This window comes from Phacochoerus africanus, chromosome 8 (genome assembly GCF_016906955.1).
Source record: "Phacochoerus africanus isolate WHEZ1 chromosome 8, ROS_Pafr_v1, whole genome shotgun sequence".
NCBI classification, from domain to species: Eukaryota; Metazoa; Chordata; class Mammalia; order Artiodactyla; family Suidae; genus Phacochoerus; species Phacochoerus africanus.
In genome coordinates, this window is record NC_062551.1 from 15,549,736 (window position 1) to 15,568,517 (window position 18,782).

The 18,782-nt window shown below is 47.3% G+C and overlaps 1 protein-coding gene and 1 long non-coding RNA gene across 2 annotated transcripts in view; one reads left to right on the forward strand and one right to left on the reverse strand.

The window, feature by feature from the left end:
• Positions 1–649: 649 nt before the first annotated feature.
• Positions 650–18,782, reverse strand: part of ZFHX3 (zinc finger homeobox 3) — a 248,141-nt gene continuing 230,008 nt past the window's right edge. The window contains exons 8-10 of the mRNA XM_047792856.1: positions 17,262–17,364; positions 10,507–15,993; positions 650–6,661 (exon numbers count right to left, since the gene is read on the reverse strand). Of these exons, the coding sequence (XP_047648812.1) occupies positions 4,965–6,661; positions 10,507–15,993; positions 17,262–17,364 (7,287 nt within the window). The 3' untranslated portion in view covers positions 650–4,964. The remainder of the gene's footprint in view (positions 6,662–10,506; positions 15,994–17,261; positions 17,365–18,782) is intronic.
• On the forward strand, positions 7,512–17,356 carry LOC125134045 (uncharacterized). The gene is made up of 3 exons (XR_007136546.1): positions 7,512–8,899; positions 9,633–9,747; positions 17,239–17,356. It is a non-coding gene; the product is annotated as an uncharacterized LOC125134045 (long non-coding RNA).

Consider the following 18,782-nt stretch of genomic DNA (forward strand, 5'->3'; position numbering starts at 1 on the left):
GCCTGATCTTGGATGTACTCTTTATTAATGAATTCCACGCATTTTTATGCTGTAAGGGAGGATTTTTGAAAAGAGAACTGAGTTTTCTCTTGTATGAAAGAAATACTAATGTTATTACTGTTTTGCAGACTGTTTTTATCTAAAATTCTGCTCTAACAAGAATTTAAAAAGTCCTTTGCTAGGAATGATAAACAGTCAATCATCCACTTAATTCAACTCACCTTTCCTATCCTTCTGTCATAAACACTGGATCTGATTCCCATTTTAGAAAAGTTAAACTTACCTTTCTCCTGGCCATCAGCAAAACTTCCTTGCTTGTAGTTGTGCCAAGTATCTTAAATTCTGTTATAGACATTTGGACCAAAAGCATAGATGTTCTTTGGGGCCAGATATCATCCAAGCTATCAGGCTTACCCTTCTCCATGAAATAAACTAGTCAGAGCCATCATCAACACATCCTGCACTTCCATGACTGCCAGGAGGTGGGAAATACAAGGACGCTTAGAAATTCCAAAGGGCTTGTGTATCTTGGAATAAATTCCCTGCCCGTACAACCTCAGGGTACTGTTCAGATTTACACCTTGCCCGGTGTCAGTTTCTTTCTCATCCATGCACACACAAAATCTAATGATAGAGACAAGAACTTTTGCTCATATTTTTTTTTAATGTATCACAATGAGCAGGAAACATACTTGATGAAATATTTTCAAAGGAGTATATTCAATTACCATCTACAATCAACTTAACTATGACAACAAAGTTTTTGTGACAAATTTTGTTTTTTTCAGTTTGAAAGTTCCATGTGGTTCTGTTTGTTAGTCTCCATGTATTTTGGTACAGTTCGAGATCAGCATTGTTACAGTAACAAAAAAGCTAACAAGACTACATTATAGAAAAACACCAAGAACATCATTTTTGGTTTCACTTGCTCTATTTTTTTTGTTTTTTTTTGGTTTTTTTTTTCTGTTTTTTGTTTTTTGTTTTTTTGTACATTGCAAAGGCTGTTCATATACCTCTTCACCTCAGGGTCACGTTCATGTATGCTTTCTTTCCTACCCAAACTTGCCCCCCTCCCCCCGAAAAAAGTAAACAAACAAACAAAAAAACTAGTCAAAGCTTTGTTTCACAGTGGGCAGTATCTCAGCGCCAACAAACAACCAACTCAATTTATGCTTCTATTTAAAATGTTTTAATTTAATTTATTATTTAAAAAAAATATATGTCCATGAACATCAAGTGCACTGGCTTGGGTCACTGCCTCTCTCTTGCAACTTCCTGCCATGCCTGATAAACTCAGGTTTAAACACATGCCGTCTGTTTTACTTTATTTTCAATTGTGTAAAACTTTGGCCACACATTCATCTCTTTAAATAGTTTTTAATTGAAAAAAACTTCCTAGATTTATTAAACTTCTCCATGTGTGTGTTTTCTTCTTGAGTTTCTTTTTGGAGGATGGAGGAAATAACTCCTGTTCTCCGGGTCCGTTAGGTGCTGTGACTGAATGAAGTCTAGCACCAACCCACATTGTGGAGATTTGAAAAAAAAAAAAAAGCAAAATATGAAGTGTCAATGGAAGTGAAGAACCACAGCGAGTTGAGCTATCCTATTCAGCTACCTACTATGCAGCAGACAGGAGTATATTCTCTGAGACCAATCTAAACAGTTGAGAGTCATCATGAATTCATGCTCTGCAAATGATACTGGTCACAGCCATGGTGATGTCAGCCTACAAACATCTAACTAGCTCAATGTCTGACCTCTAAGCTTCACCATCACTGACTGCTTTGCTACTTCTGGGTTAATGCTGAGAATTATTATTTTTTTCCTTTTTGAATGAACATGTATGTGGTCGGTTTAGTTGTTGAGGACAGCATTAAGCATGCAACCCACTCCAGGTTGAAACACTCACATAACCCTTCTGAGGAATACTGGTGGGTGGAAGCATGCTTAATCTACCCAGCCGCCTTGCTGTTGCTACACACACCCACAGGTCGAGGCATGGCAATAACAATACTGACACTCACTGCCTCACAGAGGGAGGATGGCATAGTAGCTCAAAAAAAAAACCAAAACCAAAAACAAAAAACAACAAAGCCCAAACCAAAAAAAAAGGGGGGGGGGAAGGGGTAAAAAATTACAAGGAAATGATCTTAAAGTTGGGGGAGAGGGAAAGGGACAGAAATTGCACTATTACCAAGCAATTAGCATTTTTAAAAACAAAGTTTTCAGAAAAGACCTAGCAGAATTTGACAGGTAAAGCTAGTGTTAAATTGTTAATTGGTATCACATAGAGAACCAAAAACAAAAACAATTTTTTTCTATATGATACAGACACAGAGTAACATACAACAGTTAAATGGCAAAAAATATATATATATTTCATAGAGTTACAAACGATAAAATAATGGAAAACAAAAACTGTACAACTTTGAAATTTAAAAATGTTCATCTCAAACACAGGGAGAAATACAAGAATTCTTGTTAAAAGGAAATAGCTTGTTAAAACAGCAAATGTTTTGCCTATTTGTTTTTGACACCTTATGCTACAACTGGATACTGGTATGAATAGTTAGATGGTATTCTTTAGTATTTCTACTTAAAAAAAAAAACAATTAAAAAAGGAATTTGCACTGTGCATCAATCAGCCTAGTTAGAAATATATACAACAGTTCAGGATCTACTTACTCTGTCATTAAACTAAAAACAAATTCATAAAAATAAAATAGTCCCGGCTAAAAAAGAAAAAGAGAAAAAAGAAAAAAATCCATTTTCAGATCTTGGAATGCTCCAGTCTTTTTGCAAAGTCGATGAGTGGCTTCAGCACTGGGGAAAGAAGCCCGAAAGGTGACCAGATGGAACCTGCATTCACAGTCTTCAAAGTTCCCTTTTGAAACATAAGGAGAGAATGAAGGGGAGAAGGATTTCACACTTTCGGGGCAAGAAGAGATTGTTTCTGTTGATGTTTGGCTATGAAAGTGAAACAGCAAAGCATCTATTTGTCTCCAAAATCTACGTTATAGCAGCACAAAGTTTTCCTTTCAAAGTTCAGACCGTTTGTTTAAGATGAGAAAGGGTGTATGTTGCGTTGTGTGTTACAGGAATACAGATATTAATATAAACACAAGTGCCTCACACACGGTTCCTTTTTTGCTTTCTACGTACATTGCTATCTGCTTCTTTGTTGGCTGCGCTCTGGATCACTCGCCGCTCAGACTGCCTAACACAAGGACAAAACTTTGAAGTAAAAAATGTATCTTTTGGTATATGGAATTGTCATTAACAGTTGCCTCTCTGCTTGCAGAAGAAGCACATAACAACCTGGGAATCTTTTGTTTTACTCTTTCTTTTATTAAACTAAGTCTTGTTTAAATCAGAAACAAATTCTCAAGTAACAAGAACCCTTTCCCTTTTTTTCTGCATCAGCAGTGAAAGGGTGTGTCTTTGGATTTTATTTAAAGCATGAAATTTCTTTTTCTGAGAGAGGAAAGAAAAAACAAAAACACAGAAACCAAACCCCTAACCAAAAACTTTTTTTAGAAAAGAAAAGCACACGGCCCAATTATACAAACCAAAACAAATGCTTTCGTTTAGGAAAAGAGTATTTGAAGCATCTACCAAACAAGGAGGGGAAAAAAGGGCTGAAAAGAAAAGCCAAAGGAAGGATAAATTAAAAAAAAATAAAATAAACGTACACGGCTAATAGACATAGGTAACTAGAATTATATGCCTTTAAAAAGTTTCAACTCCCCAACCAAAAATAATCTGAGGATCCTAATGACCCCTAGAACCCTTTGAAATTCTTTCTTTAGTTTTATAAAATAATTCTGCAGCTACCCTCTAAGAAATGAAGGCAGCTACCTTAAATGGGAGATTATAGGGTGGGAGGAGGAAAGAGAAAATGGAATTAAGGGACAAAGGGGAGAAAAGCTTAGGCGAATCAACGGATTGCAATCTATCTGCTAGGAATGAACAAGACAACATCAAATGAGGAGCTGTCAGCTGGACCATACAAAAAGCTAAATGTACACAAAAGGTTTTTTTTTTTTCCTTTTAAATCTACCATACTGCTTCAGTTCATTTCCAATGCAACAATCTACTCAACACCAAAAATGGTCATATCTATCATAAATACAGAAAGTCAGTTTTTAAAACTTATTTTTTTTTTTAAGCTACAAGTCCTCAACACTCTTTGTGTGTATGGGTTTGTTTTTTTTTTTTTCTTTCTCTGAAAGTGGGAGTGCTTAACTTTTCCCCTTGAAATTGGCTTCAGCAGAAAAGCTATCCTTAAAATCCCCAGAAAGCTAAAGCAGTTCACATTGTTTTTCTCGAATACTTTCTGCCCGTTTTTAAATTAACAAAACAAAATCTTCTCTGGAACGAAAATAAAAACAAAACAAACAAAAAAAACTGAAAAAATAATATATATAAAACAATGATTCTGAAAACAGAACAAAGTGTGAGCGATTGACCTGAGAATAAAAAGACATTACATTTCTTATTTTCTTTTAGCAAGCCATTGGTATCTGAATGCTAAGATAGCAAGAAATTTAAAACTGTAACAAGGTGGACTGCTTTCCCATACAGTGCATGCCGGGCTCCTCTGTGCTATCAACGTGGGGGTGTTTATTGAAAAGGGGCAAATATACAAGGGGTTTAAGCTCCAAAGACGTAGGGAGGCCCTGCGGACTTCTGTTTCCCAGACCATAGTACCTTCAAAAGGACACAATGTAACAGGGTTAAGGTTTGTTTGTTTGCTTTTAATATTAAAAGAGGAAAGAAAAGAATGTAAAATCACCGGCATAGATAGGTATATGGGAAAACAACCCACGCTTTTTCTTTTTTTTCCTTTTTTTTTTTTTTTTTTGGTTAGAAGCTTTGGAATTGCAGTTAGTCTATTTTTGAAATTGGTTTGTTATTAATTTTTTAATCTAAATTCATTTGTTTGTACTGTTCATCTTCAAAGCTTACAATCTGAAGGTGTCCGTTCCTACACTGGTCAGACCACTGTCCTTGGGGCAGCTGGGGTCTTTGGGACCCTCCACCGGGCTCGCCGGTCCGTCGGACTTTTGGCTGAGATCCGTGTCAGACTCCTCCGAATAGTCGTCTGTTGGCATCGAGGGCTGAACCCCTGAGGTGCTGCATGAACTTGAGGTAACCGTTGAAGATGAGGAGAGAGGAGGAAAAGAAGGGGGCTTCGCGGCCGAAGCCCGGGAGACCACTTGCGGCCAAGACTTCCTGGAGGCGTGGGGGGAAGCGGAGGACGAGGACGAGGGGGGGGCGGCGGCCGACGGGGGAGGGGGGCTGTCGTTTGAGTGAGCGGCAGACTGCGAGGTAGATGCGGTGCTAGGATCGGGGAAGCAGGCAGAGTGAGGTAATAAACTAGGGTGCTCTTTGGCGTTTCTTGCTGCTCTCGTGATTGTTCTGTGTTTGTGCAAGGCCGACTCGAGATGTTGACTCAGAGCTTCCTCCCCACAGAGCGCGCTCTCGCACGCCAGGCAGTGGTACGAGCCGCCGCCGCCACCGCCGCCGCCGCTGCTGCCGCCACCGCCGCCGCCGCCCGTGGGGACGTGAAGCACCATCTCTTGCAGGTTCACCACAGACTGGCCGAAGAAGCAGAGGGACTTCAGGTGGCTCCTCGCCGCCTCCTCGTCACTGAAGCCCGCCTGGCACTTGCGGCAGACCAACTTGTACTGCACCTTTGGAACAATGAAGGGGTCGTAGAGGGAGTCCACACTTTTGCTTTCTGCTTCTGGCTCTTCGGGGGGTTTCGGCAGGAGGGGGGACACCTCGCGGGGTGTGTTTTTCTGCTCTTCTGGTTTGGGGGATTCTTTGGCAGGGTCTTTGTCTGGGGAGGCAGCCCCCGGGGGGACTGGGGTTTGGCTTGCTTTGGGCTGCTGCTGCTGCTGCTGCACTTTTTGTTGCTGCTGCTGCTGCTGCTGCTGCTGTAGTTGCCGCTGCTGCTGCTGCTGGATCGCCTCCTGCAGACTCTGCTGGTATTGCTGGTACTGCTGCAGTAGGGAGCCTGGGGACAGCCCCATCAGGGCCTGCGACAGTGCAGGGCTGTATGGGAACAGGCCTTCCATTCCATACATAGGCTGCAGGTACCCGCTCTGCAGGGCGCCAGGGATCTGGGGGGCGTAATAAGGAGAGAAGCCTGGTACAAAGTAAGGGAGGAACTGGCTCGTGAGCAAAGCTGTGGGGTCTGAAGTCAAGGCTGCCTGCAGGGCCTGCAGCTGTGCAGGGTCCACTGCATACTCCATGGTGGGCAGTGGCGCTGAGATCGTGGCTGCGGCTCCCGTGGGGGCCTCTCCTTTCTCCTTCTTGGGGACAGGCGGGGGTTCCCCTTTCCCTTTGTGTGCCTTTTCCTTCTCCTTTACCTTCTCACCGTCTTTGTCCTTGCGTTGTTGCTGCTGCTGCTGCTGCTGCGGCGGGAGCTGTGGTGCAGGTGGCGGCTGGGCTGCGGGCGGCGGCGGCTGCACCTGTGGCTGCTGCTGGGGTTGGGGGTGCTGCTGAGGGGCCATTGCCAGGGTGGCTTGTGCTGGGGTCGGGGAGCTCAGCGATGCTGAGGACGGTTTATTTGGTAATCCAGATGTGGGGAGGCCAGGGGAAGGAACTGTTGTGCTGGGCAGACCCATCAAGTTCGGTTTAGGAGATGTTAAAGCTGAAAGGAAACAGAGAAGTCACATGTCAGGCTACTGCGGTGAGGCTGAAGCTCAAGACCTTTCATCTATGTCACTGGCACAGAGGCTGAGAGCTCCGGGTTTGAACTTGAAGGATCCTCTCAAAACCAATGTTTCTGACAGAGTTGTCCCGCCAGGCTCAGGGTTGGATAGCCTGTATTCTCATTAGGATGCACCCCTGAGTCAATTTCCCCTGTCTGCAAAAAAGCTACCAACACCTTCCTGCCCAACGCACCATACACATCACCTTCAGAGTTTCTTTACCTTAATCCCAGCCACCATTCACTCTGCCCAAGGCAATGAGTCTGGAGGCCCCCAAACTAGCTGTTGCCAGCTGGGACCCATCTGAACCAACAGTCTTCATCAAAACCCCACAGAGATAGTAGAGCCAAGAGGCCCCACCAGAAGTTGTCTGGAGAAGAGAGCAAAAGCAAGAAACCCAGTCAGGCACCAAGACCCCAAGAACAAACACAACAGGCTCTACAGCGTGTGCCTCTCTGCCTCCATGGCTGTAGCTGAATGGACATGTTAGGGCAGAGAGAAGAGAAATGAGAAGAAATAAAGGGAGTCCATTCAAGGAACATGGGTCCACTGTTTTGGCTCTGCTGCTCTGCTTTAGCAAATCTGCTGAAAAATGTGACCGTCTAGGAATAGGATTCTGGAGTCCACTGGAAAAATGAGCAGTTTCTTCTTTTGCCCATGCCTGAATGACATACAGGAGGGTTAGGGCTGCAGATGTTTGAGAAACCAACCGTAAGAAGAAAAGAAAAACAATGTCAGAAATGGAATGGCCTGAAGTGCTGACGCCAGCGATTCCTAAGACATCGCAGCCTACCCCAGGCACCGCTGCTCACGGCTGGCAGACCATGTCCCCAGGCCCACATGGGTACTGCCCCATCCTCAATCACACTGAGGCCTAATCTACTGTTGCCTGTAAAGCCTTTACCCAGCCCCAAGCCTAAAATGCTCCCTGACCCATAGCTGTCTCCTGGGTTGGGTCTTTTGTTCCAGGGTGACAGAAGGCGGCGGCTGCTGCTGCTTCTGGTTCATGAAGCTGCACGTGTGTTAAGACAGGCAGGGTGGTGGGGAAGGACAGCACTGACCACATCTGAGGCACTAGGCGGTATGCGTCCCTTCGCTTCGGAGGACACCAAAATGTAAAATCAGAAGCCCCACAGCCTCTCAGTACTTCATCTGGACCCCCTTCCACAAGAAAGCTAGGGTTGGGGTTCCAAACAAGTCGCTGTCCTCATGAGGAAAAACACCCTGAAGCCCAGATCTTGGTAAAGACAACATTGATTTCCAGCTCCAAGTCATGTGGTTAAATGCTATCCCAATGCATTTAAATAAAAACCTTCAGTTTCAGGTGAAGAGATCAAGGTTGCCTACAGTTGCCAATCCCCAGAAAAATGTGGATTAATTTTTAGCCAGAAAGGATGCTTCCCTCGGCATTGCCTAACATTAATTTATTCATCCAAGATGGCAGAAGAGGAACTGTTGAGATTAAGTTGTCCAATTTCTTCAATGCACCTCAGGGACTAAAGTCAGGGGAGAAGCTACGTCTGACTTAGGAAAACTCAGTAAAGTCTCATTTGTTAAAGTGGCACAAACGAGACAGAGATAGAACAGATCATGAATTTGAACCCTGGGCCATGGCTCTGTCCACTTCTAGGCAACAGGCTTGCTCTAGGTTTTAGGCTGGAGCTGTAGCCAGAGCCAACAGATCAACAGGTCAGAGAAGGAACACCTATTGGCCTCCCCATCCCTATGGCATTAAGAACTGACTTTCTCTGTCTTGAACTGACAGTGCACAAAAGAAATTCAATTTTAAGGAACATTTACTGAACCTCTGTTGATGGGGCTCTGCATTAGCCATATTCAACAAAGTAGTTCAGTACATTCTCACAATGATGCTGTAGCCTTAGTTTTCTCATCTGTAAGATCAGAACCAAGCAAACACACCCCATCCCCTGGAGGCTGCATCACACACCCCTGGAGCAAGACTGATGTGGTGTGGATTATGGCTGACAGACATCTGCTGTGTGATAGTGGGCTTATTAGTTGCCTAGAACCTCAGGTTTCAACACTAGATGGATGCAGGGATTAAATGGAAGGTCATATGGGAAGAGCTTACCATTGGGCCAGACATATTAAACAAGGTCTTTCTCTCCCAACTCCAGATGCAGTGCTCCTGGGAGCTGTGGCACAGCCAGATGCTGGTAAGGGGCACGCATGGCTGCCTTGAATGATTAAGAGCATACCTTTCTACCTGGAGTCCACCCTAAGTGGTCAGAACCTGAATAGCACTAAACATGTACCTGTTGACTGACTAGCTCATACTGGGTGCTGTGGAAGGAGCACATAGCACTTGGGAGCCCAGAGGCCTGGGTGGGAGCCCTGGCTCCTACTCTAGGTTGCTGAATGGCCTGGACCTGTCTGGGCCTCACTTTTCTCTTCTGTTAAAGAAGGGGAATAGCGAAGACATTCTAATTTTTTCACATTATTATGAAATGTTGGGACTTCCCAAGACCCTGTGCTAAGGTCCCTGGGCTACAAAAGTAATTCAGTGCCCAGCCATTGACCATAGCCTGTTTATGTCTACTTACGTCTGGCTGGCTTTTAGCATCATTCTCTGACATTGCTGGCCAACACAAATGAGCAACAACTTTCTATATCTTAATGCTGTCTTTTCTTCTTCTCTTTTGGCTAAGAAACTGAGATCAGGAATGAGGTGGCCTCATGTTCTGTAAAACACTGTCAGGATTATAAAACTTGGATTTAATTCAAGCAGAAAGCAGGGCTGCTCTGGGAAGCAGCAGAACCGCTTCAACCCCTAGGAAGAGGGACGTGTTTTGAAGGCAAGGAGGCACTCTGAGGGGCTCTCCTTCAGCAGATGAGCATTAGTCATTACAGGCTGCGGGGGGCTTGCTGACTTATGCCTAAATCTCACAGGATCCTGGAGGTAAAGGTCGGAAAGACGCCTGGATTCAGAGAAGATGGGTGAGGACAAAGGAGGAACAAGAGAGGTACAGAGGAAGAACCACGAGTAGTTCTCGTGAGTAGAAAAGTAAGTACTAAGTATGTGACTCTGAATCAGAAATGGAAATAGGCAGAAGGAAATGAATGGGGCGACTGAGTCCCCCTAAAAATGACTATTAGCATCTTTTGTCTGTCTGGAAGACTGCGACATGTCAAAATTCAAAACCGTATTGCCCAAGACACGTTCCTGGGTAGTACATCCCAGGACCAAGGCAATCCCATTAGAAATGAACATAGCACTGTGCTTCTGGCTAACAGAGAACCCCAGGAAGAAGGCTCCACCCTGACAGTGCCTCTCTAAAAAAGGAGGCAGGATCACGGGTGAAAGCAGAGAGTTGATTTAAATTCTTCTGAACCAAGTTCCACAGGGCACAGTCCAGAATTAGCTAGGATGTTCAAATATTTTACATATTCCACATATTTCCAAAAGGACTGAATAGAAGGGTCTATGATGGAAAAGGCTTTCTTGAGAATATCCCAGGGTCTAGTACATCAAGACCCTCAAGTTTATGCCTATAGCATACACTCTGGTGGTCTGCTGAATACCAGGCATGAGGATGGTTTCAGGAAACTGGTCCAACCATGAACTGGGAAGTCAGAGAGTCATGGATGCCACGGCTCTAGGGAGACTCAATGGAAGGGACCCGACGCTTTATTGCTGTTAGAGAGCTAGAAAAGGCAGCCTCCCTATCTGCCCAATACTGAGATGTTTTGTGTGGTAGCCACAGAACGAGGGCTCATTAGGTGGGTATTTCAATCGGGAAGAATTGCCTAGAGCAGAACCCACCTGTGTTGGATGGAGTAAAGCCTGGCAAGGAGGGGCTGTTGAGGCCGGGGAGCAACACGGGAGGAATGCCCTGGAGCGCCGGATATGCTGTAGGAAGGTTGAGAGCCTGAAGTGGGGCGTTGTCAAACATCCCTTGCTGCTGAGCTGCCAATCCGAGGACCTCATTGGCCTTTTTAATCCGGTCCAACTCTTGTTGAGCCATCAACTGACGTACAGTGGCTGGGTCAAAGTATTCTTTCTCCTTGTCCAACTGGCTTCCGATGGTATCTTTAACTTTGGAGATATGCTGTTGGGAAAAGATATGGTCACGTACAGACAGCCGAGCGCTGTACTTGATGCCACACAAAGTGCACTCTGTTTTAGGTCCCTCGTAACTTGTTTGGTTTATACCAAAATGCTTGGCCATGCTTAACTTGGACTTCTTTTCCTTTGCCCGGGCATTCTGGAACCAGACCTGAACAACTCTCTTTGGCAGTCCAATGTCATTGCCCAGGACCTCACACTCTAGCATGGTGGGTGTCCTGTAGTCATTAAAGCATGACTTGAGGACCTTCAGCTGCAGATTGGTCATTTGAGTGCGAAAACGTTTCTGCCCGGGCCGATCCCCGCTGTCTCCAGCTTTGCCTGCTGACCCGCTTGCCCCAGGGCTTGGGGAGCAGGGGTCTGCAAGGCTCGAGGTTTCACTGTAGTCCACTGTACCTTCGTTGTCGTATTCTTTGCTGTAAAAACTCGGGGCCGGGCTGACCAGACCAGAGGACAGCCGATCTTCATACTCGGACATCGCCATCATGGCCGCTTTGGTCAGCCCTTCACTGGGTGCAGAAGAGGATTTGGTTTCAGTTGCTATGCCCGTCGCACTGTCATTATCTGCATTCCCCTCGTCTCCAGTAGTGGTATCTGTGATTGCTGTGTTGACAGAAGAACAGTCGTCGTTGTCCAGCTTAGTTTGGTCAAAGTTTAGATTGACTGAGGACATGGAGGGGCTTTCAAAATCTTCAATCCCTTCCACCTTGATGGAAGAAGGGCTGAGAAGAGTTCGGGGAGACAACTCCATGGTTTTGCTCACTGGTGAGAGGGGAACCCCTTGGCCATCACTACTACTTGGGGGTAGGTGGGAAAAGCTAGTTCCGTCAAAAATATCTCCTTTCATCTGGAGTCCCCCATCACAGTCTAAGAGCATTGCGGACAGAGTTAGGTTGTAGCCAGCTCGCTTGGCTTCATGCCAATGACGGGATCGGATATGAGCCTCCAGGGCCGTCTTGGCTTTGAAGAGCGCTCTGCAAAAAGGGCATCTCCTGTGGGCCTGCGCTGGGCCCACGGCCCGGAACTGTCCTTTCCTCTCCCGTGCTCGGGTGTTCTGAAACCAGACTTGTACCACGCGTTTCTTCAAGCCCACCTCGTGCGCAATGTGATCCAGCATCTTTCGTGTTGGATTAGAGTCCAACAGGTACTTTTGGTAGAGAATTTCTAGCTGTTCTGGCGTAATAGTTGTCCTCAAACGCTTGTCTCTCTGAGGTTCTTCTCCTCCCGTCCCACTGTCATTTTCGCCAGGGCTTGCGCTGGCCTTTTCCTCCAGCTTCCTCTTCAGGGTGTTCATCGTGGAGGTGGGAGTTGAAGGGGAAGTGGCCGAGCTTGCTGGAATCTGAGGTATGGCCCCAGAGAGCAGCTGGCTTGCCAGGAGTGGGTTACTAGGATCAAACAGCATGAAAGGCATATCCAGGGACCTGTCCAAAAACTGGGGATGGATGAACTGGTTCTGTGCACTCAGGAAGTGAAGCTGCTGATGCTCCTGCCAGTGCTCAAATGATGGAAACGCCAACTTACACTGGTCACACTGGTAGGGGATTAGCTGAGGAGGTAGGCTGGCCAACTGTTGAGGAGTTGACGTGTGGAGGGGCTTGAGGGGCAGGTGGGAGAGCTGAGAGGGACTGGGGCTCGACTGGGGCAAGGGGCATTGAGGGGGAGGCGCTTGTGGAGGCGGCTGTGGTAACGAAGGGGGGGACGTCAGCTGCTGGAGCTTTTGCTGGGCTGCAGTTGTCTTCTGCTCGGGCTGGTCTTGCTGCTGCAGCTCTGCCTTTGGTTGTCCTTGCTTTTCTTGGGTTTGGTTTGGCTGTGCACTGGGAGGTTCAGCCTGCTTTGGTTTCTCATCATTCACTTCTGGTTTTGAAGTGAAGGCGGCCAGTTCATCTGCCTCTGACGTAAGCTGCAAGAAAGCAGAGGAAGCTGTGTTGGCCGATGGTGCTGGGGCGCTGTAAGCCTGGGAGGGCATCGGAGTGCTGCAGGAGGAGCTGGTGGGAGTCAGGATTTCCATCGCATCCATGGAATCCTCATTTTGGCTGTCATCCTGCCCTTCCTCATCCTCATCCTTGTAACACAGCTTCTTCTGATGCTTGATGAGATCAAAGATGCGCTGAAACACCAGGCTACACTTTTTGCACTGGTAGTTCAAGTTGCTTGTTCGAATATACCTGTCATTTGTCAGCTCACGCCGCTCTCCATCTTTGCCCTCTCCCTGATTCTCATAATTTTTCCTGGCCTTCTGTCGGGCATTCTGAAACCAGACTACTATGACTCGGGTTGGAAGGTTCAGTAAATTAGACAGTTGCTCAAATTCATCGTCCTTTGGGTAAGCGTTGGCATCAAAGAAGTCCTGCAGGACCCTCAGCTGGTAGTCAGTAAACCTTGTTCTCGAAGACCTCTTGCTCCCCCAGTACTCCTGCTTCTGAGGTTCCGGCGAAGGGGGCCGAGAGTCGATCTTGAGCTCCTCCAGGCTTGTGATAGGGGGATTGCTGAAGTTGTACGGGGAGTCCTTGTTACGCTGCCGCTCTTTGAAGAGAGTGTTTCTGAACCAGTGCTTGATCACTTTCTGTGGCAGCCCGGACTTGTCTGCCATCTCCTTGATCTGCTCTTCGCTGGGGGAGTTGTTAATGTCAAAATACTGCCGCAGGACTCGGAGCTGGTCATCCGTGATCCTGGTGCGAGGCCTCTTATTCTGCTGCTGGAGCAGACTTGGGTTGAGTTGATGCTGGTACAGCTGGGCCAGGTCTGCAGGCAGAGGCTCCACCGGTCCGAGCTGCGGGGGCAGCTGAGCCGGCAAGGTCTGCAGCGGCATCGTCTGCATCATCAGTGGGGAGAAGATGGGGAGCTCCATGGGCATGGAGAGCTGGGTGAGCGGCACAGACGGCTGGGACGGTGCGATGGTGGGTGAAGTGATAGGTGGGGCTGATGCGGGGATGGCTGGCGTGGAAGCCGGCTGAGGAGGTGCTGCGGGAAGCGGGGGTGGAGGCGGGGGAGGGGGAGGGGGTGGTGGCTCGGGGGTCTGGGGCCTCAGGGGGTACAGTTTATCATAGTGCTCTCGGTACTGTTTGGCAAATCTCTCTAGCTGTTTAAAGGGAAAGTAATTCTGATGAACATGCTCTTGATGACTCTTTAAAATCAGGATGTTAGAAAACAACTTGCCACAGGACTCACACTCGAGCTTTTCCAGATTCTCCCCCTGCTCAGTCTTCCCGTTCTTTTTCTGCACCTTCTGCTTGTTCTCGTTGTACTGAATGACCAGCTCAAAGCCAAAGTTCTCCAGCAAGGCCTTGGTGGCATTCCCTCTGGCATCTGAGGCAATGCGTGGAGGGAGCATGGAAGGCTCAGAACTACCCCCTGGGGCCAATTCTTTCTTTTCTTTGGCCTTCAAGGCATCTGGCAGTGATTCCTTTGGTCCCGAGTTGCCCTCTCCCCCCTCGGCACTGTCCCTCTCTCTCTGGATCTCCTTTTCCTTTTCTTTGATGACCGATTTGTTTTTCTTTTCAGTGTGCTGGCTGGGCTGGAGGAGGGCAGAGTGACTCTGGGAGAGAGAGAGCTGGCTTTGCTGCTGCTGCTGCTGTTGTTGCTGCTGCTGCAGGATCTGCTGATGGCCCTGCTGTGGGATCTGAACCTGAGCCTTCAGGTCTTCCAGCAGGCCTGGGCCGGTCCCAGTCAGCGTCAGCGCCCCGCTAGTCACCGGCAGGCTCACCTCAGGGTTGAGCTGGAATTCGGCGCTGGGGATGTAGAAGGGGAAGAGGAGATGCTGCTGCTGCTGCAGCTGCAGCAGGGTCTCAGTGGTCATGGGGAAGTGAGGAAGGAGGGCGGGGTTAAACAGATGGGACTGGATCAGGGCTGCCTGCTGCTGCAGCTCCTGCTGCAGATGAGCTTGAACTTGAGCCTGGGCCTGGGCCAGTGTCTGTGCTTGTTGTTGCTGCTGCTGTTGTTGCTGTTGCTGCTGCTGCTGCTGCTGTTGCTGCTGCTGCTGCTGCTGCCTGGATGCAATCATATCTGCCAGCTTCTTCCGATTGGCCTCCTTGGGCTCAGAAGGGGAAGCAATGTTGGCACCTACGGGATTCCCCAGGGGCGGCATTCCCACACTTTCAGTGGGCACTTGGCTCAGTAAATTGGAGCTTGGAGCGATGCCAGCACTGCTTGGATTGGCGGTAGTAAAGGTGTTACTGCCACTAGTACTCACAGGACTTGGGGTGGAAGAGCTCAGGGAGACACTGCTGCTGTTCCCAGTGCCGTTGCTACTGCCACTGGCAGCCTCCAGCTTGGCTGCCCGGGCCTTGGTCTGATGCAGCACAGACCGCATGTGGATCTCCAAAGTGGAGCTCTGGCTGTAGGCCACGTTACAGGTGTTGCACTTGAAAGGCTTGTTGTCGGGGCTGCTGGTGGGTTCTGGCTGACCCGTTGCTGACTCTTGAAGGGCTCTCTTTAACTTATGCAGGTGGGAGACAGAATTGTAGTGCACCAGCAGGATGTTCTTTTGTGTGAATGATTCCTTGCAGACGGTACACTTGTAGGGGCGAGAAGGGTCTAGAAATTTTTCCATGGTGAAGTTGGGGCCTTTTCGGAAAGGTAGAGCTCTCTTGGGCTCTGAGCCCGAGTCTTCTTGTATTGAGCCAGAATCGCTGCCTGTCGGGCTCTGTTTATCCTCCAGGTCACTCTCTTCCTCCTTGTCTTCCTCAACAATTATGGTATGGTCCTCGGCCAACGTGGGGTCTCCCATTGCCAGGAGGTCCCCGTTGGCCAGAAGGCCACCATAAAGCTGCTGGATGTCAGCCTCACTCAACTCCAGGTGGCTCGTCTCAAGGTGTTTTTTCAGAGCCTGAAAAGTTCGGAAACTGCGCTGACAGAGACAGCACATAGTGGCAGCTCTGATCACGTGGTACTGAGAATGGAGCTGCAGCTTTTCCACAGTCTTGAAAGCCAGGCTGCACTGGTTGCAGCGGTACTTGTACACATGGCGATCAGACACGGGCAGCTGAGGCCTCTTGGCATGAACCTCATTGAAGTGTGTCTGGAGGGTGGCAGAAGTTTTGAAAACCTGGTTGCACCCCTTCTTCCAGCACAGGAAGCCTGAATCTTCTTTCACAGAGCCTGGGTCAGCAGGCGAGGGTTTCAAATCTCCACTGTGTTCTGTGCTCGCAGAGGGTAAGATGTTCTTTCCCAGATCCTCTGAGGTTTCTGGTTTAAAAAAAGAAAAAAAAGTCAAACCCAATGATAAAGAAGGCTTTGTTTTAAGGATGGCACCCAGAGCCGTCTACCCAGCAAGGCCTCACGAACACGGTCTCACACTGAGGGAAATAGCCACCCTGCACACAATCTCTCCACAGGGCCCCAACCCCCGAGAGCACAGGTTATAAGCAGGTGCATATGATCAGAGGGGAAGGAAAGGACATGCAGGAAGTTTCGACTTCTAGGAGACCATACCGTAGCACAGATTTGTCTTTTAAATACTTGCTGGACTCAGAATCCTCAATTTTTCAAGAACTGGTTTGAAGCACACCCCCTTACATGGATCTGAATTGTAGACTATGTGAATTAATGCTATCCTAAGATGGGGGGAATCTGCAAGAACGTCTACCCACTGTAATAGAAGACATTTTGGAATATATTTTTAGGCATTGAATTTCTTGTTATGACTTCTGACTGTCATCTCTAGTAAATACGCAATGAATATTCAAGTGGCCAATTATTAAAATACATTAAAACTTTTGCCACAGTGAGATTACCACACCTATAGATATTCTCTGACCCTTTTTCAGATCAGCTATCCACTGTCTAATGTGGAAAACTCACAAGGGTGGAGGCGGGGCGATATGGTATTAGCCCTTCCCAATTTCTAGCTCAGCTGGTGACAGGAAGTCAGAGATGTAGGAGACACTTATGAACAGGGGTGTAAGGACTCGCCCAGCTAGGACCCACCATGGGGCGCCACCCGCAGCATCTATGTCTACAAGTGAGTTCTTTCCCAGTGCACCTCTCTGCGGCATCCTAAGGCAGTCCTGGAGGTCTCCAAGGAGAAGGCTGTGCAGGGACAGCTCCTAGAAAGGCAGGTGCTTCCCTGAGAGCACCTGAGATCACCAGTCCCTCCCGAGTAACTAAGTCCTCCGAGAGGGAGTATTTAACAGGTTATGATGCTAAGTCATGGGTCTCCTGACTGAGATTCTGATTAAAACTCCCTCAGTGTACAGTCGAAGGGGCGTGTGTCCATCAAAAAGCCCACTGTTCTCACCTGATTTTTTCTCACTTCGAGCCACATGAGGAATACACAAATCATGCCAAGAATCAGAGTCTCAAGTAGCTGACACAACAGTGTCCCTTATCCCTTGAGCAGTTTCATTCGGCTTAGGAGTACTGTAAAGAATTCTTGGCACCACTGCTTTTTGGAAATTCTGACCCTGGGTTTCATTTTGTTTCTGTTCTCAGGAGTCAAAAATAATGACACTAACCGGGCTGCTTGGCTGCCTCCTCCACACTGGAGTTCCCGTCTCGATCTGGAACCGCCGTTGGGAGGAACATGCTGCTGGGCATCACCATCTCAGGGGTGGTCACCTGAAGAGCAGGAGGCAGAGAAGCGAGCAGAGTCAAATGGAGAGGAAAGAGACACAAGATGGGGAGATCTGTAAAAATTATTTAATAAGCAAAATTAGCCTTCACCAGTGTGAAGCTGGAGGTGTCACTTTTCATAGCTCACTGAAGACTCATGTTTATTAGACAAAGCTCACATCAGTCAAAAGTGTTTCTACAGTTACATTCTGGACATAATTAGCAGTGCACACTTGAAGAATAATCTTATTATTAATATTTTTCCTTTATGCAGAATTTTGACTTTGATCACTGACAATGTTTTGTCATGGGCTGTGAAACTTCTTGTGCAACCAATTAGGTAGATAAGTTGAAAGGCCCACCTTAAGCTGCTGAAAACATAATAAGGGCCCTAATTAAATCATACCTAGTAAAGTACACTGTAATCTTGAAGCAGGGAGCATTGTAGTACTGTTTTCAAAATGTATTCAGGCAAGAAGAGGAGGGGAATGAGAGCGAAGGAAAGGGTAAGAAGCAGGGGAGAGAACAAAGGGAAGGCTAAGGACACGCAGACACGTTGGCAGATTTTCCAGGAAACAACATTTTGTAACCCTTTACAAGCTGAGATCAAGTGCTAACAAGCACTTCTTATGACTCACTGCAACCAGGATTTCTCCTGGAGTCTTTGCCCAAGATACACAGCATCAGCGGGAACTTGCAGCCCGTGGCCCAGCCACACGTTCTACAACAGGGCAGGCCCACCTGGGCCAGGGCTGCTGTTTCTTAGTGCAGCAATTCCAGAATGAGCCTGAGTCAGAAGAGCTGCAGTTTAAGGTCAGAGCTTTAGACGTTTCTCCAGGCTTCCATGCCATCTGGCCAGAAGCTTGTCCAAACACGGTATCATTTTGTCCTACATTAATGTGATAAGAAGGCCTCAATATCCAAAGTAAGGATCAAAGGTTGTTCATTCCAAAAGAAGCAACATCCGTTTGCCTCCTACAGGGTGGGAAGATAGTTGGCAGTGATGTTCCCAAATGAATTAGAAATCATTCCCTGTTTGATGACAGCCTGAGAAATAGCCTGACCCTGGGGTTACAGGAACAGACACTTAAGGAGCTGCCGTTACCTTTCTACACGGCGCCCAGCCCCACCTGGGGGCATTATTTTTCCATTAAACATGACTACTGAGATAGTACCCTGCTGTTGAACACCTAGATTACTGTTCAAAATTAAATATTTAAAATAAGTTACTATTAACTTTTAACGGTTTGAGGACCCTGGCCTGGCTCATAATCGCTGCTGACATGTTCACCAGAATCATCGGTGGTAGGTTTCACTCCTAGAGAAAACCCGGACAGCTGTCCCCATCATACCAAAAAGCCAACTCCCTGGGACATGCTGGGGTATTAGAATAATTCCAGCAACCCAGCGGCCTGTAGGAGCAA